We start from the raw sequence: 27,971 nt of genomic DNA, 5'->3' as shown, positions 1-27,971 counted from the left end.
GTATCAGAGGTTTTAACATTTGATTGTATTGCAGACATTATCCGTGGAGTACATACATGTGGAAGAAGGGAAGGATGTATTAAGAAAGTTCATGGAGAAACAGGGATACACTCTGCACAGTGAAGTTACACATGACAACAATCTTGCCAATGATTTCATATTCGTGAAGTCTTCACTTGCTGCCGAGTTGGATGCCAAACTTCTATAGCAGCTTGACATTTAACACAGTCTGCCCTGAAAACATGTAAGATTATTATTTGGCTATAGTGCAATTTGTTACTTTTATGTTTTTTTTCTCTTGTGGACGTGTAAACAATTGCCGATATATGATAATTATAATAATAATAAACGACTAAGTCCAGACTTTTATTAAAATTTGTTGTTATATTAAAGTGATTTGTAAAACTTAAAGGAAATCAATATCTTTGTGCTCACTGTGTGACATGAAGTTACATTTGAAGACTGCATTAGTGAAGCACTATCAACACGAAATGGGATTCATGATGAAAGTTTCTCTGAATTCCAAAACAGTGGACAGTGCTGAAGAAAATTTTCCACTGGAGCAATTAAAATCACGTGGATTTGCATTGTGCAAAAAAAAAAAAATGCCTCTTGCAGTTATTCAGTGATGCAAGGATTTATACTGTGCAATTTTGAAACATCAAGCTCACTGTTTCGAAACTTTGTGGAACATTGTCTCTTTTTATTTAGGTACAGAATGAATGTCTGTTTGCATGAACTGGAATCCCTGATATGTACTTTATGTTCTCTAAAATATTTCAACAGACCGTTAAAAAGTTTTTCCATCACTTTCTATTGTACGTGTGTGTGTGTGTTTCTCGGAGATTTACTAATTGATTTTATCGATCAAATGTTATACTATGTGATCAGTACATGTCAGCCAACTTGTTGGCTACTCAAATTTCGTTCGACGTAATATATATTTGTAATAAGGAATGGAACTTCAAATTTATATTTCTGGAATATGAAACTGCAGACACCTGGCCATATCATCACTCATGAATGGTTTGTCTGTCTATTTATTTTTAATGTTCTCACCCCCGTATCTCAATTTTCATTAAAAATCTTATGTCACAATTACATGTATGATAATTAGGGGGCTAATGTTGATGGCCTAAAAATGGCTGAAAATTACCAATAAAATTCCCTTACATTTACATAAAAACTACCTAAAAGCTTTAAAAAATGACCTTAAAAGTTAATCAGTTAAAGGCAGGGGACTGTATATGGAAAGATAATAAACACAAAAGAGTGGATCATTTTTAAAAGAAATACAAAATTATTCTCCTGTGTCTGTTCTTAAATTAAAAATATCACTTCTCAATTAATACAGTTCATGGGATGATCGTAGTCACCTACTGCAACACAGAATGAGATACTACTTTTAAACTAAAGTAAAAACTAACATTTATACATAGCAACAAAGATAACAAAACTTGCTACAGTAGTTTTTATTACTGTTTTAGCCTGTGGAGGTCATATCATGCATGAACATTGTAAATATGTTAAATAAAATGATCCTCGTGTAGGACGATCTCAAACTGCAGTGGGCTATCGTTTGTAGTGAGATAAAATATAACTTCATTGATGGTATCAATAATTATTTCCTTTTGATTATAAACTTTATTGGATAAAATGCATGTGCAACAATTTATGTAACACATTAAACTTTCTGTTACTTAAATATTTATGGTGGGCCATTTTAATTTGATTAACACATTAAAAAAATATTCTAATTTTTGCTTGTTTCCCACACCCACCCACATTGTCCTAACCCTTGACATAAAAGGAAATTTTGAACAACTTCCACATGCTGAGCTTTTATGTGCTTGTGGGCCGAGGGTGTAGTGAAATTTGTATTTCCAGGTAAAATCTACCCTCACCACATTCTTTATCAGCTTACTGGGTTATTGTGACCACGGTCAAGGTCAGTTTCTTTAGCAAAGAAAAATATTAGGCAGTAGAAGAGTAGCAACTATGATTTATATGAAAGACTACTGAAGAATAAAGACGAATTTTTTAAAAATGCTATCACAGTCAATAAGAAATGGAGAAAATGATTTTTAATTTATTCCCCCCCCCCCAAAAAAAAAACCTATTGGACAAAAATGGCAAAAAATGCATCATAATTACATATTATTTTATAACATAAAATGAATTATGGTGTTAAAGGGCATCATTTTAAAGTTAGAAGAAAAATAATAACTTTCCATCAACATCTGCCTCCTAGTGATAATACACGCAACACTGTTAATAGCACAGTGTTATAAATAGTATTATTATGGTTCGGATGTTCATGAACTACGTAACGGGAAACATGCAAGCAAATATGACTCAATTTTACGGAAAAATGTGTTTTAGAACTGTAAAGAAGCCTCTGTATTTCAACATAATTACATATTTCCATGTCTCTATACAAGTATTACAGTACTTGATATCCAGAGATGTTTCCTTGAACCTGTTTATAACATTATTCATACTTATATTTTTTCCTTAATTGAATTGATCTTGCATATTAATGGATATTTAGAACATTTTATAACATATTTTAAAATAGCTACTTCTAAGAAAGAGAGACTGTTTGACAAAGCTCTCATTATTATGTGTTCAACACAGTATTGTCAATTTCAACCCCTAGTTTAGTGGTTAACATTAATTATAAATGGAGAAGCCACACTCCTAAGAATATTATTAATGTTTGTATGGGTAACCTTATTTCACAATTCAGAGTGTTAAAAAGGAAAGTGAATTCTTCACTTCTGGATAGAGTGGAACAACCTTGTGCAAACTGAAAACGTAGTCCTCTTATATTCTCACAACACATCCTAAATTTTATTGCACATTATATATTTTTGTCCAGACTCTTAACAATTGCAGGTAACTCACCAAATGAGTTCATGGAAATATCTCTTAAAAGTTTTATAGAAATATGTAAATTATATTCGGTACATAAGCTTTTCTCTATTATTTATATTCATTAAAATTTAGTCATATTTTTCCGCTTTAATGTTATCTTTAGCCATTTTCAGAGTGTGATATCGTTTTTGGCTTTGTTATGAACATCCGAACCCTATTTATGATGAGTACGCGAGAAGTAAATGGTTGTGTGAGGAATAACTTTCATTGCTGATAGGCAAAGAACAAAATAGAGAATGCATAGATGAAGAGAGAGATGCTTCCTCATTCCACCTGCCGCTTCTGGATATTCCTAATGTAAACTGTAAGAGTCTGTCTTTTCTAAACTCTTACGCAGTGTACTACCTGGTATGACTAGAAGATTATTGTTAATGAGGAATAATAGTACATTTGTTATCATATACATACTCTTTATTTGTTAAATTGAAAATAATTTCGGCAAAATATAGTTCGTCTTTCTCTTGGTACATTATCATTCAGTTTTACCATGTATGTAATAATTAATGGAATGGCTGTGATTATAAACAAGAAGTTTCACTTTTGCTGAATTGTATTTATAGATAAGTGAAAAAGGTTTATAGTTTTGCATAAACTGGACTCTTCTTTTCCTACTTTTTTGTAATCATTTTATTTATACATTCTTGTATTTATGTCTTCATGTAAAGTAAAAGCAGTTTTAAAACACTTAGAGCATATCTGTGGAAGATTATTGAATAATTTAATTTGCAATGAAAAATTGTCTCTCTTTATTAGATTTCTGTATGGGAAATGGTTGTGAATCTTGAAGACAAATGAGCTTTAAAAGAACTAATAGATAGTGGAATGTTAAATGAAATGGACACAGTTGCAGTTTTTTTTCACACTAACAGTTACAGTCTATGTCATTCTCTATGACTAGCTTGCAGGTGTTTACTTCGGGATATTTTGTAAATTACATAAACAAATTTGTAATTGATTTCTATGCATTATAGAATTAGCTTTCTTATATGATCTATTCTGTTAATAATTTATTTATTTAATACGTAGATGAAAACCGTTAGTTTCCAGTGGCTGGATCTTGACTTAACGTCATTTTTCTTCTTGTCTCCCAGTAGAGTCTTATCTGGTCCTTTGATTTCTGTTTTCCTCTGTCTAGTTCTGTGCATGTTAGGAAGTGGGCGGCATCCGTTGTGGAGTTTTCATCTTTGCAGAGTTGGCAGCTTTCAGAGTTTACTATGTTGATGCGATGCAGGTGGTATGCAAGGCAGTCATGTTCCATGTAGAGTTTAAATTTTGCTGTTGCTTCTTTTCTTGGTAGGGAGTGATAGTCCATTCCATATCTATCGATATTGATCAACTTCTCATTATACTTTGCTTTTGTTTTTGTGATGTTTTGGCTATCTAGTTCTGACTTTATTATTTGGTTTAGGCTATTTAATGGTGCTATTTTGCTAGGTTGTTTGAAAAGTTTTGATCTTTTTTTTTTTTTTTTGCAAGTTGATCTGCCATATTATTTCTATACAGCTCTACATGTGAGGGGATCCATTGTAGGATAATTATTTTCTATTGTTTCTGTAGAGTTCGAAGAAGTATTCGACTTTCTGCTTTTGCTTTGTTTGTGGAGTTTCTGTTTGATGCTGTTGCTTAAATTGCTGAATTTGAGTCGATCAATATGACTGCTTTATTCAATTTTTGGGCTTAAATTTGTTAATGTGACTTGAATTGCTTTTACTTCTCTCCATCGAATGCTGTGCTGCCCTTGCTTGTTGATATGTAGTGTAGAAATTCTGTACTATAAATGTCTGCTCCACTATTTTCTTGAGAGCTTGTTTTGGAGCCATCTGTATATATCCTCCACCATTCAGATTCTGGGTATTTTCCATTAATTGTGGATAATGCAAATTGCTTTAGTAGTTCTTGTCTTTTTTCTTGTTTATTGACATGTTAAGGTCCAGGTGTATGTTGTAGTTGTGATATTCTAGAGGATTTATAGGTGGAAACAATTTGTTTGGGGGAAGGATGTTTTATTCCTTCTGAGGATGTCATCTGCTTTGTGTTGGAAGGTGGGTTGGGTTTTGAGTGCCTGTGATGGGTTTTCTGTTGGATCAATTGACATGATTTTGTTCGCTGCAAGTTTACATCATAGCTTTGTTGCTGCTTTTTCATATTCTGTCTTGACAGGTTGGTGTGGTTTTCACTGCTCTTGCTACTATTCTAAGGGCCCTATTCTGCGAAGTTTGTAGACACTTAGGGCTTTTGTTGATGCAGTGATAGGGTTTCGGCACCATATTGTAGTATTGGCTTAATGTATATTTTGTGGGCTCTATTAAAGGCTGGTTCACAATAAACCGAGAACAGAAACGAATACGAGAACAGAAATATTGTTAAAATAAATTAATGTAAATGTGAGCATTCACAATTAAATTTCACATTCCCGTTCCTGGGCTCCAACAAGCTTCTCGTTAATTGTGAATGCTCACATTTAAATATATTTATTTTAATATTTTCGTTCTCATTCTCGTTTCCATTCCCGGTTTATTGTAAACCAGTCTTAAGTGTTGTGACTGAGCTTCCCCATTTTACTCCAGCTAATTGTTTAAGTATGCTTGAAATTTTGCTCACTTTATGTTCATTTCTTCTATTTGGTAGTTCCAGTTCAGTTTGTTGTCTAATAATATGCCTAGGTATTTTATGCTGTTACTCTTCTATATTATTGCATCGTTTATTTCCAGTGCGAATTTATCTGGATTTTGCTTGAGGATAAAGTACTGATACGCTGTTTTTGAGAGGTTAATTGCCATGTTATTTTCCTCTGACCATGAATTCATCTCTTTTAGAGCTCTTGTGATTATTTGTTTAATCAATTGGTGGTGTTTTTTGTAGGTATTTTCCTCTGAGGTCCAGAAAACTGTCATCAGCATACGAGGCCACTTTTAATTTTGGGTTCTTTTTAAGTCTGAGTGCCAGGTCGTTATATATATGTTGAATAAAGCTCCTTGTGGCAGTCCTGTTTTTGCTTGTTTATAGTTGAATAACTTGTTATTGTAATGAATTACGAATAATCGATGACCTAGGAAGTTTATTATCCATTGCAACATATGATTTTTTAAGCCTGATTTTTGTAGTTTTTGTATTGAGTTTCTTTCTCCAAACTTTGTCGTAAGCATTTTTGAAATCCACTAATACTGCCAGTGTACTTTCTCGTTTATTGAATTATTCTTTTACAGCTTGTGTGATTCTAACTAGCTGATGTGCAGTCAATTGATTTGGGTGGAATCCAGCTTGTTCTGGTACTAGGATGTTCTGTTTTTCCAGAAACCAGTAAAACCTGATCATTACCATTCATTCCATTGTTTTAGCTAGGATTGTCGTGAGTGAAATTGAGCGATAGTTTTCTATGTTGTTGCGTGGTTTATTGGGTTTTGGAATCATGACTATGATGGCTTTTGTCCACCAATGGGGGAGGCTTTCCTGTTTGGTCCAGATATTATTACATTGTGTTTAACAAGAAATTTTTTGCTTTGGATCCTAGATGAAGTATGAATTCTGGAAACACCTTATCTGGTCCTGTTTGTTTACCTTTTTCAAGGTTTTTATTGCTTCATGTGGTTCTTGAAATTTAAATTTTGAAGTGAACAGATTGTTATCTAATGTACGATTTCTGTCATTGTGTTTCCCTTGTAGTGTTTGTTTTTTTCAGCTTTCTATCTTCTTTCCTAGCATATTATTGTAATGCGTGTGCTGTGGAATAATATTTACAAAACAGTGTAGCTTTCTCTTTGTCATCTGTAATTTCTTTCCCCTGATACAAAATTGGACTATTGTTACTACTGGAGTTGTTTTTGACCTTGTTTACAAATTTGAAGAGTTTGTCGGCATTTTTCTTCTTTCTCATATTATCTATACTAAAAGCCAGGTTATGAACCGACTAAACCGGAAGCAACGTTCTGTTGCTCTCTTTCTGAGCTCTATTGCCACATAGTGGCGCGAGATTCAAAGCATGTTCAGCGTTTGTCACCGATATGTCTAAAATAACTACTGTCTATAGTTCTCGATAACACTATCCACAATATTAGTAATTAAAATTACTGTTTTTAAGAAAGCACGAGCTAATGACGCTGGTACTAAATGCGACTCGTAATGCACGTGGTACTGCAAATGAACTGGGAAGTTTGATTCTGTTGCCAGATTTTCGTTAGCAGATGACATTTTCACGTGAGGTCCAATGAAAACCTCCGTTCTCCTTCCCTCCTTCGCCCCTCCGTACTCAACGTGTCATCGCTGCACAGGCTACCCCTCTAACCCGCACTTTACTCTCGCCCTGCCAACTACTTCCTGTTTAGTCGGTTCATAACCTGGCTTTTAGTATAGATAATGATGATACGACTTTTGTTTTTCTGCTGTTATTTCTTTCTTCATTTGTGCTGCTTTTTGTTTCCATTTCCAAATTTTTGTTTGGTCCCTTGTTATTTCTGCTTCTCTGAAGTATTGGTCATGTTCTTGTTTCATTTGGTTAAGTTTGTCTGACCAGAAAGTTTTATACATTATTTGTTTTCCACAGGGATGTACTTTCTTGCGCTTGTATAAATTATGTGCATTTGGTTTTAGATCCTTAAAACTATTGTGTGTTTTGTGTTGTATTAATTTTTTGCTCTATGTATTTCGTGAAGAGATCCCATTTTGCTTTTCTGAAATTGCAAGTTTTCTTTTTTTTGGTGAGGAACAAGGCTTCCCGTGTATTTAATTTGTAAGATTATAGCACGATGTTCAGTACCCATATCTATTATTTGACGAGTTGCTTCGTCTTCAAGTGATGATGCTACTAATGTTAAGTCTGGATTTGTTGTACTTCCACTATAGTGTGTGAAAGTTGATTTGTCATTTGGGTGGTATGCTGTAGAATGTTTCGTTCTCTTGGGTGATATTTGCTTATAAGATTATAATTATGTCGACATTGTTGGATATTGCCACTTTTTTCAATAGTCTCACCAGTACCTTGAGAATCACTAGTGGTCTGCAGACCTGATACATTAGTTCAGGTATACTGCTTTTGCATAATTAGTATGCAATCTAAATGTCGTTAATTTTTAAGGCAAATTAAGTGTCATCTAATTATTATTAGTTTGGAACTAGTCTTTGGTCACATTATTTAATTTGTCCCATTCACGAGTATAATAAATGGTTCGCATTTCAAAAGTTTATATTATGATAATGAAAAATTTGATTAAAATTTTATAATGGTATGCCGAGCATATTTCGTTTTTAAATCACAAATATGAATTGAACTTAAAAAAACACTACTTAATTTTGTACACAATTTTCTTGCCTTTTGAAGGAACTCTTTTCAGCACAATTTTTGTGTTGGTCTACATTTTAAATTGATTACATCATCTATTTTTTGTTTACTTATTTTGTTCAAACTGTATAGGCTTACCTTCAAATATTAGATATATTTAGCAATAATACTGTATCATATCATTTCACGTAATTGTAACTTATTTACACAAAGCTCAACATTGCAAAAGGGTGTTCGAGATCATAAGTGAATCAAGTATTTAATAATTTAATTGTGATTTTGATACGTCATATCAATTTTACAAGTGTTTTGTGTTAGTTTTATTATAGTTGAGTGTCTGTTATTCAGAAATTTTAATGCTACTGGTAAGCAAAATATGAAATAATAACTCAGGTTGTCCAACCAAAAATCTAACATTTGGAATTTCGATTTAATGAATAATGTATCCTTACATTCAATTAAATTTTTCATCACAGAACTATAACCCAAAGTCTAATTTCAACACAAATATGTCTTAAAAAATTGGTTTTATAAAGATAAGATTGACAAGTACATTTTCTTCATTTCAGCATTGAAATTTTTTTGTGATAAATCCTTTTTTGTGGTGAAAGGGGTATAGCAATATCATTGAAGTATTAGGATTGTTCATATATACATGTGCAAGCTCAGATTGCGTATGTCATACTATTGTTATTGTTCTGTTTGATTTCTTGCATACCGAGTAGCCAAAAAAAAGAAAAGAAAATGGTATTTCTATGAATTGTAATCAAGTTTTAAGCAGTGACGGCTTGTACTGAGGTACTGCAATGCATTGATGGTTTTGTTCAAATATACTGATGATTTTCAATGACCCAGATCTTGGTAGTTACACCATTTTCCTTCTTGCTTCCCAATATAGGCTAAGGCATCTTTACTTTTAGTTTTTGTTCAAATATACTGTATTTTCTTTTGTCTTATATGTATACATACAGACAGACAGACAAACAAACAGAGCTCCTTTGCAGACCGGTCCCAGATAGTATTGTTCCGTTGGCTTATTGACAGTAGTGCGGAGCACATGTCCCAAGGAGAGGAACAAGCAAACATTCTCATGAGGGGCAGATAAAAAAAAGTTAATTTTTTTTTTCTTCAACATGTTAATAACGTCAAAACAAGTGCTTATACAAATTTTGGCCACTCGAACGCAATTACAAGGCCCCCAGAAAGTAAGTTTCCTTGGGGCCGTTTACAGAAAGGAAACCCAATTTCATAGAAAGATTTATTGAAACAGATACAGATATTGTTCAACTATTTTTCAACATAATCCTCACCAAAATGGAGACAATTGTCATATCATGGAATCAACTTTTGTATATCTGTGTTGTAGAAGTCTGCCACCCAGAATCGGAACCAGTGTGTGATAGCCGTCTGCACCTCTTTGTTGATCCCAGAGCATGAGAAATGTCTCAATTCCGGTGGGGAATATGTTGAAAAATAGCTCAACAATTTCTGTATCTGTTCCAGTAAATCTTTAAATGAAATTGTGTTTTCTTTCTATAAATGGCCCCAGGAAATCTAACTTTCTGGGGGACCCTCGTAATTGCGCTCGAGTGGCCAAAATTTGTATAAGAACATGTTTTGACTTTGTTAACATGGTTGAAGAAAAAGATTAACTTTTTTATCTGTCCCCATGAGAACATTTGCTTGTAAGCTGTAAAGGGTGTAGTGGGACTGATCTGCGTAGGGAAGTGTGCACAGACCTGTTCGTACACCAGCATACAACTGCTCGCCGCCCGACAACAGATTTTGTTACGTAGAGGTTGGCATGGGACCAGTCTGCATAGAAATTCTCTGTACATACATACATACATGCATGCATGCATACATCCGTACACCAGCATACAACTGCTCACCGCCCGACAACAGATTTTGTTACGTAGAGGTTGGCATGGGACCAGTCTGCATAGAAATTCTCTGTACATACATACATGCATGCATGCATACATCCATACACCAGCATACAACTGCTCGCCGCCCGACAACAGATTTTGTTACGTAGAGGTTGGCATGGGACCAGTCTGCATAGAAATTCTCTGTACAATACATACATGCATTAATGCATACATACATGCATGCATACATACATACATACATACATACATACATACATACATACATACATACATACATACATACATACATACATAACAAAAATAAATTTAATTTAAATTGTAATAACAAAGTTACTTTATATTTTTTCATTCAGTGGTCTTAGAAGACTTACTGTTACTTTTTCTTCTAGCACATGGGAAAGCAATATATTTGATTTACAAATATGTGCTTGCCTAATTTCCCTCACCATGGCTTATTGCACATATTAAACTGTTTATGTTCTAAAAGATTTAAAGCCATGAGTCGAACCATTATTGTGCTGTGTTTTAGTTTTATGATTATTCTGTAATGTTCTTCTTGTAATTTTTTTTTATTTTCTCGCTAGGATAAAGCATGAAAGAAATAACTGTTAGCTATATGGCTAATACAGGTAATTATATCAATGGCGCCATTTTCAAAACATTAGGAATCTAATTCTTTAAATTAAAAAAAGAAATTGCGAAAGACACAGTATTATTTTGGTTTCATTTTAATATTATAAATTGTAGCACACGTGTGTCCTATATCAGTGAAAAGTATAATTGGATACTTTAAAGTAGAAGGGTGTAAAGTGCCAAAATGAAACATTGGAGATAAGATAAAAAAATGTAGCTATAAGAATAATTGTACACATATTTGTTTTTTTTACTGATAGAAAACAGCAATAGTACAGTGTTTACTCATTAATAATAGTGGTATGTAAAGACATTATTTCTCCATATTTAATTATATAACACAGGTTATGAAAAGGGTTAAGTAATGGGTACAGTTGCAGTAGAATGGTGCAAAGTCCAATATCTATTTTTTCCTATTCTGGAGCAATTTTTATTCATAGATCTGCCTGTAGAACTGCCTATGCTCCTCATTTGGAAGATATGAAGTCATTGCTAGTAGATCCCCCTTCTTTTCTTCAGTAATTTCCCTATTTTATGCTTTAACTTGAAACAATGCTGACTGCAAATCTTTTATGTTTTTTTTTTTCCTTTTTAAGCACTTCAATGGTATGCACTGCTTCATTATCATGGGACTATTTCACAGAAACACTACCTGCTTTACTAACATCATACTGAATGCAACATGCCTTAGAAATATTCAAGTTCTTGATGGAAATTAGTTGATCAGCAACATCTTGCATATTAAGGAAATATGACTCCAGCATTGAAACGGTTTGAAATGGCTTTACAACTTTAGAGTCTTGTACTATTTTAAGCAGGTCACTAGGAATGAAGGCTTTTGTCACTTTCTGTCGTTTTTCAATCAAAGCAAAATCAGAATCGCATTGCAAGAAACTGTAACCGCTGAGAAGGAAACATTGTTCTATGTGCTCAAATAAACCAATCACAACTGAAAACAGACACATGAAAACCATTACACGATTTTTGTTTTCAGCTGCACAGTTATCAGATTCTTCTTGTTTGTTATGTACATATTCATCAGTTCTAGTACACACGAGGCAATCTCATTGGCACCTCTACTCGCGATGCTTTCATCCCACATACACATATAAGACTGCATTGTATCACATACACAAACTCTAAAGTTATAATGTGAAAGCTGACATCTGTAAAACATTTTGCTTTGTGTAAGTTTGGGCACATATATGACCTGTTGAAGATCCATTGCATTCTATGATGCAGCTCAATAGGGTGCTTACCATCTGAAACTGCATGGTGCTGGCAACGTAACATCTAAATATCTCGCTTAAGAAACACAAGTGGATGTAGCCTCTTTCATACATCATCCTCCTAGGCACATCACACTTTTCTGCATAATAATTTCATTTTCTATGATTTTGGCACTTTGCACCTTTCTACTTTAAAGTATCCAATTGTTTTATTTGGTTGCTCCATAATGGAGTAACTACTAATATTACATGCTTCTGGTTTTTAGTAGCAATGTGTTTACAAGATTCGACTTTCGTAAAATTGGTGAACTATTTAGAAAGTTTAAAATATATAAATATACATTTTTAACTGGCAAATCTTCAATAGACGAATCCATCAAATGACGTTTTTCTTCAGTATCCCACACTAGATGATAGTATAACAGCAGACTAATCGAGCTTGTGGTCATCCTGGATAGCGTAGTTTGTATAGCGCTGGCCTTCTATACTCGAGGTTGTGGGTTTGATCCTGGCCCAGGTCGATGGCATTTAAGTGTGCTCATGTTAGTAGATTTACTGGCATGTGAAAGAACTCCTGCAGGACAAAATTCCGGCACACTGCCAATGCTGATATAACCTCGGCAATTGCGAGCGTTGTTAAATAAACCATAATTTAAATTTTTTTCGAGCGTGTGTCAAGCCATAAATGGAATTTCATTTTTTTTTTAATCTATGAAAAGCATTATCTGTAAGTGAGATAGTGAAACTCGAGCATGTGCAAAAGAATTTCATTTTACACTTCAAGAATTTAATTTAAATTTCTGCTTAAGCGTTTTCAAGTGTACATCAAAAGTCCACAGCACTTTTGAAAGTTCTGCAAACAAAAATTATTTATATAAATTATTGTCTGAAAAAAAAAAAAAAAATTCAGAGAATTTCTGGGTGAACTAGAGGAACTGAGTAGTTCGTTTCATGATTTTACTGAGCCAGAAGAAAGTGTGAGTGACTTTAAAAGAAGGCGGCAAGAGATTGATTTAGGTGACCGAAAATAGTCATACTTTGCTTCGTTTTGTGAAATTGTTGAAACTATCTCATGTCATTTAAGTGACATATGCCGAGTTGAATCATGTGGAGATTCTTTCTCTTCTTTATTACGAAAAGTATATCCAATATGCAAACGACTCTCCTCAACTGCTTTTAATTTTCTGAAGAAATCTTATAACAGACATTTTGAATTCTCGCAACTAAGAACAGAACTCTCTGCGATATACTCTTCAGATGAATTCAGGAACCAAGAAGTGTTTAGTTTAATCCAGTATCTAATGTCCAGTGGCCTGAATAAAGCGTTACTAGAACATCAAAATTTATGAAATTAATAATGTAAAAATTCTTGCATCTTGTGCTTCAGTAGGAAGGTCATTCTCCACCTCGAAAAGAATCAAACCTATCTCCAGAGCACACAGTCACAAAGCAGACTCAAGCTTTCCATGATGTCCATTTGCGACTGCTGAAGACTGAAACAACAGATGTTATTCTATGAGTCTCTGATTTAAGTTTTTGAAAAGGAGGACCACAGAATTGCTTTCAGATACAAGTAAAATAGTATACATATGTCGTAACATTTAGTACAATTTGTAGTCATCCAATAGCAAACTAGTAATTATTATTTATTTTATTCATTTAATACTCAAGATGCTTCATACAAAACCATTCGTTTTCTTACTTCCCAGTAAGAAGTATGTTCATTTTGTCTCTCACGTTCTTTAGACCACTGCACATATTCAGATGTTCCCAGTCCATAATTGAATCTTCTTCCCCATACAGTCGCCCTGAGTAGCGCAGTTGGTATAGCGCTGGTCTTCTGTGCCCGAGGTTGCGGGTTCAATCCCGGCCTAGGTCGATGGCATTTAAGTGTGCTTAAATGCGATAGGCTTATGTCACTAGATTTAGTGGCATGTAAAAGAACTCCTGCGGGACAAAATTCCGGCACACCTGCGACACTGATATAACGTCAGCAGTTGCGAGTGTCCTTAAATAAACCATAATTTTTTTCTTCCCCATACAAGACATACATAGAAGATAGCAAGATATTGAGCCTATGGAGGTGAGCTGAAAGGCAGTCTCATGTCCAGTGATTATCCATAGTGCAGCAACCATATCTCTTGTTGGATGTTCTGGTATCTGGTGTTTCTCTGTCACAAGGCTGGACCATTTTTTGTTGAAACTTTTTTGTCTGAACTCTTCGTAAATGTGCTCTTTGAATGATTTCCTTTTGTGTAGTTTAGCGAAGTGGAATGAAAGTGTAGGTACTGCTGTTGTTGTGATTTTAGTTTCCTTTTTGGCTAAAAAATCGTCTCTGTCAATGTGAGAGTATCCACTGAAACTTTTTATGAGAAGAAGCTGTTTGACAGTGCTTGTAATACTGAGGCAGAGTCAAGCACCACGACATTTCAAAAGCTATCCAGATGTATTGTTAGTCATTTTGAAGTACATTTATACTTCCATTTCTCCATCGACATTTGTTTGGAAAGGTCCTAAACTGACATAGAAGCTGAACAGACTACAGTGTATTCCGTTCAATGATGATGATGATGATGATGATGATGATAAATTATTTCTTTAGCAATCAATTTGGCTTAAGAGTGTGCTTACATTTACAAATATCTTATGCCTCGTCACTGGGTACTTTTTATGTGATGGAAGTTTTTCTTGCAGCTGTCGCTTTTACCTTAGTGATCAATTTCCATTCACAGAACATTTATTCACATGATGAGGTGATCAGTTACAGAGAAAATAACATGAAAGACAAAAATGGAATTTTGCGTTAGGACCTTGCTGTGGATCAGGCAGATTCTGAAAGATTTGATCTAGAAAAGTGGCTGTAGGGAAAATTTTGTCTGAGTACATAAGTTTCTTCTATCACTTCCATTTTGTCATTGCTGTATTACCACTGAGTAATATTTTCTTCTCTCAGTTGCCTCTGTATTTGAAAAGAGATACTGATTAAATAATTAAAATCTCGAAGTATACACTTGTACTGTACATACTGACTTACGCGACAGAAAAGTAATACTTTACCAGTTGTGTAATACAGTGTATAATGTTCATTTTATAGTAAATAGTTTTGCAGTTCGCATTACTGATCAAAATTTTAGTATGTGAGAATTAAATGCATTAAAGTTACCATAAACAAGTAAATGCGCAAGTGCACACAAATGCATGCTCCTACATGCATTTCAGCAATACATGCTGGAATAAAGTTGTCTTTTAAGAAATGTAACAGCATTCTTAACATTTAAACTGGTTTGAAATTTGCTACATATTCACATAAGAGCAGAAAATATCCTTCAACATTTTATACTTGAAGTTTTCCATTCTTCTCCACATCTTAAAAAATCTCATTTCTCGCCATTACACACAGCTGTAAAACTAATTCACTTGCGAAGTAATATTTTTAGGTTTTTATAGTACAAATATCATTTAAATTATTCGTGAACTTGTGATATTTACTTTTAAGTGAAACCATGTATGTAGTATCATGACGTTTTTAGCAGTGACAGATTGTGGAGTTAGTCATGAAGGAGATCAGTTATGAAAGGAATTTTAGAATAGCAATTCATTGTAAGAACATGCACTTTCCTTACTTATTTGAATTGGCACTTCATTCATAATTACTGAGTGAAGTCAATATGCTCGCTTCCAAAGAAACCATAAACAGTTGATATTCATTATGAATGGACTTTTTGACATTTCATCTGGGTATGCACTTACAGTTTTGGCGTGACAAGTGGTAGTAGTCTTTGTTTTCATGGCAACATTACATTCAATAGCACAGCTGAGAAGCTTGACCAACTTCATCTCAGGAGGTCTCAAAATGTAATATCTGAAAGTGTTTAGAATATATGTTGTAACTCAAGCAGTAAATTGAAACTTGTCGAGCAAACTAAATCAGAAGTGTTTTACATTACTTCCACAGAAACGACAGTGAACCAGAGTGTCCTTTCAATATCAAGCAGTGCACACCTGTGGAGTAATGCTTAGCGCATCTGGCTGCGAAACCAGGTGGCCCGGGTTCGATTCCCAGTCAGGGCAAGTTACCTGATTGAGGTTTTTTCTGGGGTTCTCCCTCAACCCAATATGAGCAAATGCTGGGTAACTTTCGGTGCTGGACCCCGGACTCATTTCACCGGCATTATCACCTTTATCTCATTCAGATGCTAAATAACCTAACATGTTGATAAAGCGTTGTAAAATAACGTACTAAAAAAATCAACCAGTGTTCAAGTTTACTTTACATTTCTGTTTGTGTTAACTATCTCTCAAATTCTGTAATAATTAGGACTTTTCGTTGTATATTTAATAACCTCTTTTTAATAAACAATGGATATTTTTAATTAGCACCAATTTCTTTAATACAGTACATGTATTTTGACACTGAAATAAAATTTCTGGGTTATTGGAGTCTCGGTATTGTTGCTACTGGTACTTCATATCAGTACAGTTGCCACTTTTCTGTAACCAATAGAAGTTGAATTCACGTCTGTAGAAACTTTATTAGGACCACCTTTTAAAATAAACCCTGAAATGTTGCTCTTACGTCGTGAATAATTGGCTCAAGAAATACAAACTACAGTATTTTCTTACCCCATGTATTATCTCTGGTTTTCCTTCTTTATCTCCTGACAATATGAAAGTCGCAGGTATCAGTGTCAAATTTAGAAATTCATATGTATTACTTGTTTTGTGAAATGTTTTTCTTGAAGCTCATGTCTTGGGAAAATTATACAGTGCAGTAGTATCCCATTGCCAGTCCCGCATTTAGGTAATCAAAATGGGCCCAAAAAAATGTTGCTTCTCTCACCAACTAATTTATGCAAATCTTAGATACTCAGAAAAAAAAAAGTGGCATGTAACAACAATTTAACATATTCTACTATTTAACGCAGGCATTTGCGAAGTAGGAAAATGTCGAAAATATATTTTCAACTTTTTTTTTCTCATAATTTTGCCACCTAGGGCTCTTGTCCATGTGGGCCATGCATAAATACGTGCTTGCCCATTGCTGTTATAGCTGTTGGTAAGAATAATTGTGAATTATGGAGAAGTTGTTGAATTTTCTCAAGAGAAATGGAAGTTTTTCCTGAGGAATCCTGTCTAGGTGATACATTTGTCTACCAGAAATTTTGTTTTATTACGTCAGAATTTCAATTTTAGGTTACATTCATGGAAAGGTGACACTGTAGCCATCTGAGTAGTGGTGCATCATTCTTACCCCATACAACGGAAGGAAAATATGTTTCTAACACTTTAATGGCAATTGTTTGTTGTGAATATTTAATATCCACAAAAAAAGACACCCGATTCACTTCTAAGTACAAAATGAATATATCTTAAAAAATTGTGTTTCCTTTTAAATGTAATCCTTAGGATTTAAGAACCTCATATTAGGTGTTCTTCAAAGTATATGTTATGATTTGTTGATTTTTAAATGCCAGTGACAACTTTTTTAGTCTTTTCTAGAAAAAAGGAAAATTTTCAACATACTTGTACTATTATACTGAGTGAACAATATAGAGCAGAACAGGTTTCATGGCTGGCCGGCCAGCTATGCGCATGGGGGTGAGAGACTCAAGGCCGGATGAGCCGTGAAACCTGTTCTGCTCTATACTGTTCACCCAGTAGTTAGACAATTCCCAGGTCATAACCTTCAAATTAAGTCATTTTAGGATTTCTAAATTATAATATTTTGTTCACTGGTACGTGAAACATAAAAGAAAATTAAATTTCCCAAATTAATATAGGAATGAAATATGTTTTAACATAAAGATTTTTTGCTTAGTAACAGATGTACCCATTAGTGTGAACCATTAGAAGCTGCATCTGTGGCTCAAATATTAGTGCACGGGTCTTCCATTCAAGTGGCCTTGGTTCGATCCATGGCCAGGTCATGATGGAATTTGTGGTGGACAAAGTAGATGTTGCAGTTGGTATTTCTCGGGATACTCCCATTTCCCTCTATCATTCCACTATCACACTCCACCTCCCCTCACTTCATCTCTCATCAGCAGTAGTAAAAATTAGGCTGAGGTGAAGTCTTTAGTGTAATATGGGTTTCTGATGCTGATATAGAAAGGGCTCCGGATCCCTGGAAATGATCAGGCTAACAGGATCTGGCTGTGTCAGGGGCTGAAGCAGGTTGGCCACCTGTCAGCATCGGATTCACGAATGCTATTCAGGCCATCTTGGACAATCGTAGCATATATAGTGTGCTCAATGGGCCAAAGTTTGCCTAAGTGTATGGACCCGTTCCAGGTCCAGCTCTTGTAAAACCAAGCCAATCGAATCATGACAACTCAAATTGGCTGATGCTGATAGTTAACAGTAATTCAAATTCATAAAAATAAAGTCAAAACTCGCATGTGTCTTTTATTTTGATGCTATTTGTTGGCTAATTAATTTGTTGCTTCTTTTATTTGTTTCTTCTGAGAACATTAAAAAATATACTAACTTCTTATAAAACAAAATGGAGTAACTGGGAATTAAAAAATTTATTTCGTTGAAATTGGAGGAACTATGTATTGAAACACTGCTGAAACCTGATTTTTTGTAGATGACATACATATATATGTACATATATTTTTTTCTTTTGCATTCTGTAAAAGTGACAGTTTAACAGCAGATAACAGATAACACGTAACTGGAATTGCATGGTACAAAATGTTTGGACTGCACACTTTCACAAAGTTTGGAGTAAATTTATATGAAACTCGTGATGGTAATGTATGTAGTCCAATTATTTCTTCATGACTGTGTGTCATCTCACTCTACAAGGCATGCAAGTGGCCATTATAATAGAATCATACTGTAACAGATGAAATTGAAGTGAAGCAAATGTATTCTATTTTCTCCTCGTATTCAATATATATATATATTGAATATCATAACTTGTAAGTTAATTCTACCAAATATTGTTAGAAGAGAGAATGGTCAATAATTTTAATTTAATATTAGAGGAAAGAGACAAGTTTGACTTGATTTATTTAATACTTTCTTTTCTGTATTTGTGGAAACAAAAATTGTGCTCAGGTATTTAATAAGCTAATATGAAATGAGAAATTTAATATCAAATTAATGTTATATAATTGCCTTAACATATGATACGCATTTATCACAGATATTGAAGTATTTGGGATAAGTGTATACAACATTAATGTTTAAAAGAAACTTAACAGGAAATACAAACATAATACAAATTATAACCTTTTTGGTCGCGAAATGTGAAACGTTTTTGCAAATATTATGGAGAGGATCTGTAAAGACCATGACCCACATGTTAATATCTGCATCTTACTTTCGAAGATCTTAATTTTCGATCATGAATTGGCATCTTACTAGAAAGGATTAAACATTAAATACAAATTTTGAAATACATGTAGAAGTACTGTAATAAGTTAATTTGTAAAGATGTTGTTTAGTCAACTGTCCGAAGACAGGTTTGAACCTCATAAGTGACATCAAATAATGCATCATTCATGAGACAACTAAGTCAGGAGGTAATGGGATAGGGTGATCATGATCTTACAAAACTGTTGTTGTTATAAGAATACACAAACTTCAAAATCTTCAGTTGCAAAATGTGAAGTATCCAGTAAGAAAAATCTTACCAAATGCTACTTGATAGCATGTGCGAAGAAAATGTCAAAAACATAAAGAAATGGCGTTGGCTTGCATGTTATTCATTAAGAGTGAAATGCACACTTTCCATTTCATAATTTGTACTGTAGTAATTACAGAATTTGTCGAGATATTCCCTATAATGTATGTTATATATAGCCAGTGAAACTCTAGTATATGCTTACCATCATTGAACCTAATGTGTGATACTTAATATCACAGTTGTTTAGAAATAGTTGTTGACTGAACACGATCATTGTGGGCAACTAATTTACCCGTCCACTTGTATGGAATCCAAACTTACGCACGGAATCATTAACTTCACAGAGAAAGATTGCATATCTGTTATGTAACTTTCAGTTTTATTTTGTGTGTTGTGGATTTATCTCCTTTGGGAGAAATATGTTGATTTGTGAACTGTTCCTATATTTCTAATGCTTTTATAGTATGACCCAGTGTTAACTAGTAATGACTAGTGCATCCAGATTTAAGAGAATATTTTTCTGCAAATAAAGACGTGAAACAGTATATACCAAAGATAGACAAAACATACCTGAAAACCTGGCTGTTTCAGAATGGTAATTGTTTAAAAATATGTTCATGGTATTAAAAGATTACCTTCTTTATAGCAACCACTCATTGTCTTTACATTTGTAATTACATGAGGAGGAGTGTTACAAATAATTAACAATTCGAATAAGTTTATAATAGTGTGTATACTTGCTTTGCTTGCGTGTAAATAAGAATGTGTATGTATTTATATTCAGTATGCTGATGTGTTTCTATGTGCATGAATTAACAGCAGATACTTGCACGACTAATATTTCATTTTTCACTAAAAACAGATAAAACACAAAGAATGAGGCATGCTAGGTATAGTGTTTACTTTTCACACAATGTACAGTATTTATGCAAACTTTTGCACTAAATAATAGGTATTCAAACATGAAATAAATATAAAAGTAATAATAATAATAATAATAATAATAATAATAATAATAATAATAATAATAATGATAATAATAATAAAAGGTGTAAAAGCTGAGTTTGCTAATTACTGTATAATAATTGGATCCCTTAGTACTACGAAACTTGCTGCAAAATCTGTCGAAACTACCAGGACGGAGAAAAGAATGGGAAATTTAAGACATTGTATTATTGGGAACTGCTCTTAGTACAATCCACAAAATGTTGTAGAAGAAAATCAGTCTGTAGATCTACTTTTTAGGAAACTGAACATAAATTTAATTTTATCTATTTTACGTACCATTTAAAAGTCATTAAATAATAATAATAATAATAATAATAATAATAATAATAATAATAATAATAATAATAATGGTAGTAATAGTAGTAGTAGTAGTAGTAGTAGTAGTAGTAATAATAATAATAATATAATAATAATAATAATAATAATAATAATTTTATTTATTTTTATTTTTTTTATTGTTACTTGTGTGCTGGTCAACAGCCATTCGGCAATTATAGACCAACACATTAGTACAATAAAAATAAATAATACAAATGTTATTAGAATATTGAAGCTTAAATACAGATATAATATTAATAAGATTAAAATTATCAGTGTTGAATTAATAAAGAATCACAAAGAAATGTAAAGAAACATAAAATGCCAAAATTTACAGATTATAGAGGGTGGAAGTGAAATAGCCTTGCAGGTTTTCAGAGCAAATAGCTCATGTTATATGTAACAAAAAACTGTAATATCATATTGGTGGAAAGTTAATAGCTTTTTTCAGAAATTTTTTTTTCTCTCAAATGTGTAACAACTTATTATTCGGTTACTATTGTGAATAGGATTGTGATTTTTGTCTATATCGATAGGAAAATTAATAAAGAATAATTTATACCTCTGGCATATTTGAATAGTGTGGACAGTTTTCGTGTAAATTTAATTTTAAAAACCTCTAATTTGAAGCCACTGCATGATGCGATTTGGTTGCAACACAGCACCAGAAAACAGTTCATGTAGCAACACACACAGAGTTCTTTGACGTCTTACATCTGTATCACGAGAAGAGAGTGTTAGCAGTAATTTTGCTGGACTGCTGAAACTTCAAAATTAATTTTCTAATTAACCGTGGATTTAATCACAAAACATAATATAGATTTTGTATTCATTTCAATGTACCCTATCATTCCTTTCAATCTGCAAGGTTATTTCACTTCTACCCTGTATAATGCAGTTATCATTTATACTTGGTCACTACTATACATTAAAAAGATCGAAATCAGAACCATGTATATTGGTATTTTTATGCATCTAGAGACCACAGAAAGAGATTTAGAATTTCTAGTATAGAAAATTTTGTGAACTCTAAATACTGTAGTAGGAAAACGAAAGCTGACATTACTTATGATAGATTCACAGATAATGTCACCCTTGATGACCTTACAAGAGAATATGTAATCAAGTTCATATTGTCTAGCATAAAGGCAGCGACATTTAAAGTATTCACTAAATACTTCATAGTTAAAATCAGAGGATGTAGATAAAACTGCATATGCACATAAGGATATAAATTTTCTTTGAATATTTTCTAATTTTTTTCCGAATCAGTTGTTGTGAGAGCATTCCAAACTACAGATGCATATTCAAGTTTCGATCTAACTAATGTACAGTATAATATTAACACGGAGTCTGGTATAGAAAAATAAGTTATTGACCTTATTAGTTCTAGCATTCTTAAAGAATGATTGTAAATGTAATCAACATGATTATGGAAATGTAATTTAGAGTCAAGTAAAATGTCAAGGTCTCTAATACACACTTTTCTGTTTATAATTACATTGTTTAAAAAATAGTTAAATTTTAAAAAAGTAGTTTTACGTGTAAATGAGATGACAACTGTTTTTAATTGATTTTTATCCCATTGTCAACAGACCATTTTAAAATTGAGTTGTTATAATCTTGAAGAAATTGACAATCAGCTGGACTTTTGATTTTACGAAAGATTTTAAGGTCATCAGCGAATAATAGACAATCAGAACTTATTCTTTTACACACATCATCAATAAACAATAGTAATAAGAGTGATCCCAATGTAGATCCCTATGGGACTCCATATAAAATGGTAAATGGCTAAGAGAGATTAGTACCCAGGTTGAACACATGATTGTCTATCGGTTAAATAATTTTTAATCCAGCTTACATAGCTTTTAGAAAGACCTAAATTTCCTAATTTACACAATAAAATATTATGTGGGACTAAGTCAAATGTTTTGCTAAAGTCAAAATTTATGGAATCAGTTTGACCCTGAGATTCAACAACTTTTACAATAAGATTCAAATAAGATACTACATTTATAGTAGTAGATTTAGATGTAGTAAAGCCATGTTGAACTGAATTAATTTTGTTTTTAACGTAAAAAAAATATGTTTGTGAATTATGATTTCTAAAATTTTAGAGAAATTATTTAAAATAGAGATAGGTCTGTAATTGTTAACATTATTTCTTTTTTCACTCTTGAAGACAGGAATTATTGCTGCTGCTTTCCAGTGAAGGATATATCTCAGTTATCAAACTCAAGTTGAATATATGTACTAATACAGGTATTAGAAGAATTTCAGAACATCCCTTAATTATGAAGTTAGGAATACCATCAATGCCCTTGGATTTAGTCGGCTTAAGCTTTTTAATAGCCTTCCTAATGTCCTCATGTGTTATTGTAGGTAATGGTAAGCTGTCTGTGTCATTGGAATCTATGAAATCAGATTTAATATTAAGCTTTTTTGCACTGATTTAAATTGATTAGCTAAAGCTCTAGCAATTCCATTTTGATCAGTGAGGTGTTTACTATTTATGGTTAATTCAGTAGTATAGTTGTTGGTTTTATGAAAAGGTTCAACATATTTCCAAAATTTCTTAGGTTCATTCTTTAAATTTTCATCAATATTTTCTAGCCAAATAAATTTTTCAGATTTGATTTTAGTTTTGACTTGTTTTCTATAATTCGAAAAGATTTGATAAAAATAATCAGTTTTGATTTTTCTTTTTAATTTTGTGTGCTTTGTTTTTTTCTTTATAAGTTGAAGTAAGCTGTTTGAAAACCATTTAGGATATTGAGACTTTTTAACAATGGTGACCGTAACTGCAAGAGATACGAAATTTTTTACAATATGCGGAGTGAATTAGTTGCTGCATTAACATCAGTAGCCTGATATATGCAATTCCAATCATAATTATAAAGACTGGAGTAGAAATTCAAGCAATCACCTTAAGCATAATTTAGAAGGGAACATTGTTGACAATTCATAGATAATGATAAATTAACTTCCAGATAGATAGAAATTGGTGGATAATAAATGTCCTGCATAACTAGAGAATGATTCGCCGGTTTGACTTCACTCACAGTTACATTAGTAAAAACTAAATCAATAATAATAATAATAATAATAATAATAATAATAATAATAATAATAATAAAACTTAGCATAATAAAAAATAATGTACGACAATATGGTCCAGCTGATTGTTTCACATCAAGAAAACAGCAGTTCGACCCCGCATTGAGATTTGTGGTGGACATAGCATATATATGGAAGTTTCTTTTGAGTGGTTCAGTTTCCATTTAACTTTTTCATTACACATTTGCTCTTTTAATGCCATGTTAGCATCGATTAATTCAAAGGATTGTATAAGGTTAAAAATTTCTTCAGTAAAATTGTTTACGTGAATATGGTTATGAATTTTGTGAAATCATTTGTGGTATACCAAATAAGGCCTTTGATATTCTTTTCTATATTTTATAAACGTTGTTTTGTGCTATAAATGAGATAGATGTGTATACTCAACAAGGGAAGAGATTTTGTATATAAAAGACTGTATTTCATTGCCATATCTGAAGATCCAAACATCATCACCTACTCCAGGTATGTCCATGGATATAATATATCTCTGTGAAATGATTGTTATGGATTCCTGTTACTTAAGGGGGAGTATACACATTCGGAAGCCGAATTTTTTTTTTTTAATGGACTTTTCTCAATAGTATGGTGAAAAAATGTTTAAATAACTCTAATACTTTCTGTTTATGACCTAAAACGTGAGACTGTGTCAATTGACTTCGCCATTTAGATATGGACAAAACTTCTCATCTTCAGTAAGTTTGTCACTTATTTCCCATAACTTAAGTTTTTCGTATCCATTTTCTTCATAACTTCGACATTTTTTGTGATAAATTCATGAAATTGTGCATGCAAGTGTATTTCATACTGGAGAACAAACCCTGCCTTCAGCACTGTTGTATAATTTCAAGTTCTTTTTTAATTAATAATTATGTAAAAATAATTAAATTTTAAAATTCATGACAAATTCGCAAAAAAAAAAATATATATATATATATATATATTTATTTATATATTCAACTGATAATGGTGGGATTTACTAATACACTCATTATGAATAAAATCATAAAAGAAATCTTTAACAAATATTCAAAATTATAAAAGATAACAGTGAAACCAATTCCCCCTTTACAAATTACACCCCACAATTTAAAAATATAATTACCCTTACCAGTAAAGGTTTTTTGGATTCTAAAAATTGTTTATTAATCCAGAAGTATACTAAATTCCAGCATTAAATAATTCAGGATATTATGTAGAAATTCAATTTTGAATTTTACAAAATTTATATTAGCGAAAGTGTACATACCCCCTTAATGAGAAGTGGTGAAATATCTCCAGTAAAAATTCAAAGAAAACCTACCTCAACACTATCTTTGTTCATCACAAATTTCACTCGAATTTACTGTGGTTCGTACGTCAATGAAACTGTTCATTGCATTGAATTTTAATTATAATTACGGTGAAAGGTTGTTTATAAACATAATGATTTAACTAACTTTCAAAAGTCATTTGCAGTCATTGCTAAATGCAGAATTCAGTGCAATAAAAGTATTTAAAAATTGTTTATAAAGTGTATGTTAATGGAAGTAACATATCTCTTTCTCTTCCAGTGTCTAAATTAAGTAAAAATATTTGTCAGTGGTTTTCATATATTCCTTTCGAAGAACTTGCCTACAATGTTTATTTATTGTTTGGTTTCCAGTAAACCTAATAAAATTAAGTTTTGTACAGTGAAATAATAGGAAGGTATAATTTTGACGAATGGATCAGTGTATTTATTTGTAAAAATATTTAAGTGGTAATAATAATAATAATAATAATAATAATAATAATAATAATAATAATAATAATAATAATAATAATAATAATAAAGCAATTAAAGAGGAAGTACCTTTAAAATTCATAAAACAATTCACCTATTTATACTGCTATCGTTTTTTTTCATTAGCATTTTTGTGTTTTACAGCAAATAATTTGCAGTTGGTGGTAATACCTATGAACTTATTGTACAAAAACTCATTAGGATATAGAATGTATTATTATTATTATTATTATTATTATTATTATTATTATTATTATTATTATTATTATTATTATTATTTCAAGAGATTTGCTTTAAATTATACATTCATTCATAGTGTTCTATCCAAGGGCAGGTCTTTCACTGCAAACCCAACATTCTCCAATCTTTTCTATTTTCCACCTTCCTCTTAGTCATCTCTATATGCGGTCCATGTATCTTAATGTTGTCTGTCATCTGATATCTTCTTCTGTCCCGAAATTTTCTTACGTTCACTATTACTTCCAGTGCATCCTTCAGTAGGAAATTTCTTCTTAGCCGGTGACCCAGCCAGTTTCTTTTTCTCTTCCTAATCAGTTTCTTAAACTATACATGGAACAAAAAGATAGCATGAGTAGTACAGTCAGGTTATCACGTATGTTACTTTGCACAGACAATGATTGTTTGGTGCTAAGTATTATTTTTCTTCTGTTTATATAGATACAGTAGATTAATATTGTCATATTATTTTGTTAATCTAATCGTGGAGACTTGTACCAAAAAGGTATGCTGTTTGAAATGAACTCTATACCAATGACTGACAGTGTATTGTGTTTAGATATAAGTTTATTTTCGTTATAATTTTAATCCTATAATCATCCCAATTTATTGTATACTTTTTGGCCTCGTGCTGTACAGCATATAAATATAACTGAATGTTTCACCAACGAGTTACCTATTAATGCTAGATTATGTAAAGAAGTGAGTGTGGTACATTGGTCAGTATTATTTATTGTCTATTCTTATCTTGCATCCCAACTGAAAAGTGAGAATCGCACTGCACCTATGTAAATTTAGGTATCAACGTCGAACAAAAGATTTTCTAATTATTTAATGTTTCACTATTGTTGAGTCCTACGTTTATTTGGCAGTGTTCTATTGGGAAAAAATAGTCACAGAATACTAACTAGTTTCTGAGTATAGATGTGATTGATTGTTATCGTGAATAATTAATTTTGGATTATAATATATGGATACACAAAGACATACAGAACATTCACATGAGTCTGTGAATATAGAGTAGTACATTCCTTTCAACCAGCAACTGTTGACACACAATTTATGTGATGTTTACATGTTTATGTCTAAGGAGGTAATTAAATAAATGACTTTGCTGCTGTTCAGATGACAGTTACAAATTGGATCGACGCTAATTGAAATAGTCATGTTCCTATGGTTTTCAGAAGTTTCATTGAACTACTCTGTATATACACGGGCTCTGTTATTCAAATTTGAAGGGTCCTTTTTTTTTTATTTTTTTGGAATAAACTTATATGATGATTGGAGATATGGTTTTCAGTTTAAATTTTCATAATTATTGCCACGTTGGAAGTAGTTATATTCAAAATTATATCCATGATATTTTCTGATTCTTTCATTGGCGAATCTAAGAAAATACATTTCTTTTGTCAAAAATATAAACATTGTGGCAGTTGTCATCAGTTATATTAATATTGTTATTTGTAGTGTACAGTTTCTTTAAACTTTGTTCTTAAGGAATGCTCATCTGCCAATGAACAGCAAAAAAGGTGGTAACTAACCTAGTCATTAAGAGCAATGCTTTACATTGGGAGTAGAAATTTATTCCAATAGAATTCTTAAAAAAACGTAGAAGTATAGGTATATTGCTGTTAATTTATCGTCATGTTGTAATTATGATTTAATTCATGTAAATTATCGACATAAAACATGAAGATGAATTTGTATTCCAATTAAAATGGAATTATTATATTGTGCCTTACCTAGAGTGAATACATGTGAAAAGATATGAGGATGTGAAAGAGTTGTGCTTACGTGCCAAGCAAGTTGCAGTCAAAGTCATGTTCACTTATGTACAAGACATATTCATAATAAAGGATTAAGATTTTGTGGGGAAAAAATTGATGTCATCATTCAATAAAGTGGAAGGTTATGTCTGTTA

At 32.3% G+C, this 27,971-nt stretch overlaps 1 protein-coding gene across 3 annotated transcripts in view; it reads left to right on the top strand.

Moving 5' to 3' along the window:
* Positions 1-27,971, top strand: part of LOC138707751 (uncharacterized) — a 93,597-nt gene extending 65,626 nt beyond the window's left edge. For all 3 annotated transcript variants that reach the window (XM_069837617.1, XM_069837616.1, XM_069837615.1), the window contains exon 6: positions 35-27,971. In XM_069837617.1, the coding sequence (XP_069693718.1) occupies positions 35-208 (174 nt within the window). In that variant the 3' untranslated portion in view covers positions 209-27,971. The remainder of the gene's footprint in view (positions 1-34) is intronic.

The sequence above is a fragment of the Periplaneta americana genome, chromosome 10, assembly GCF_040183065.1.
Source record: "Periplaneta americana isolate PAMFEO1 chromosome 10, P.americana_PAMFEO1_priV1, whole genome shotgun sequence".
Taxonomy (NCBI): Eukaryota; Metazoa; Arthropoda; class Insecta; order Blattodea; family Blattidae; genus Periplaneta; species Periplaneta americana.
Note: the sequence above shows the minus strand (reverse complement) of the source record. Positions and strands in the feature narration are given on the sequence as shown.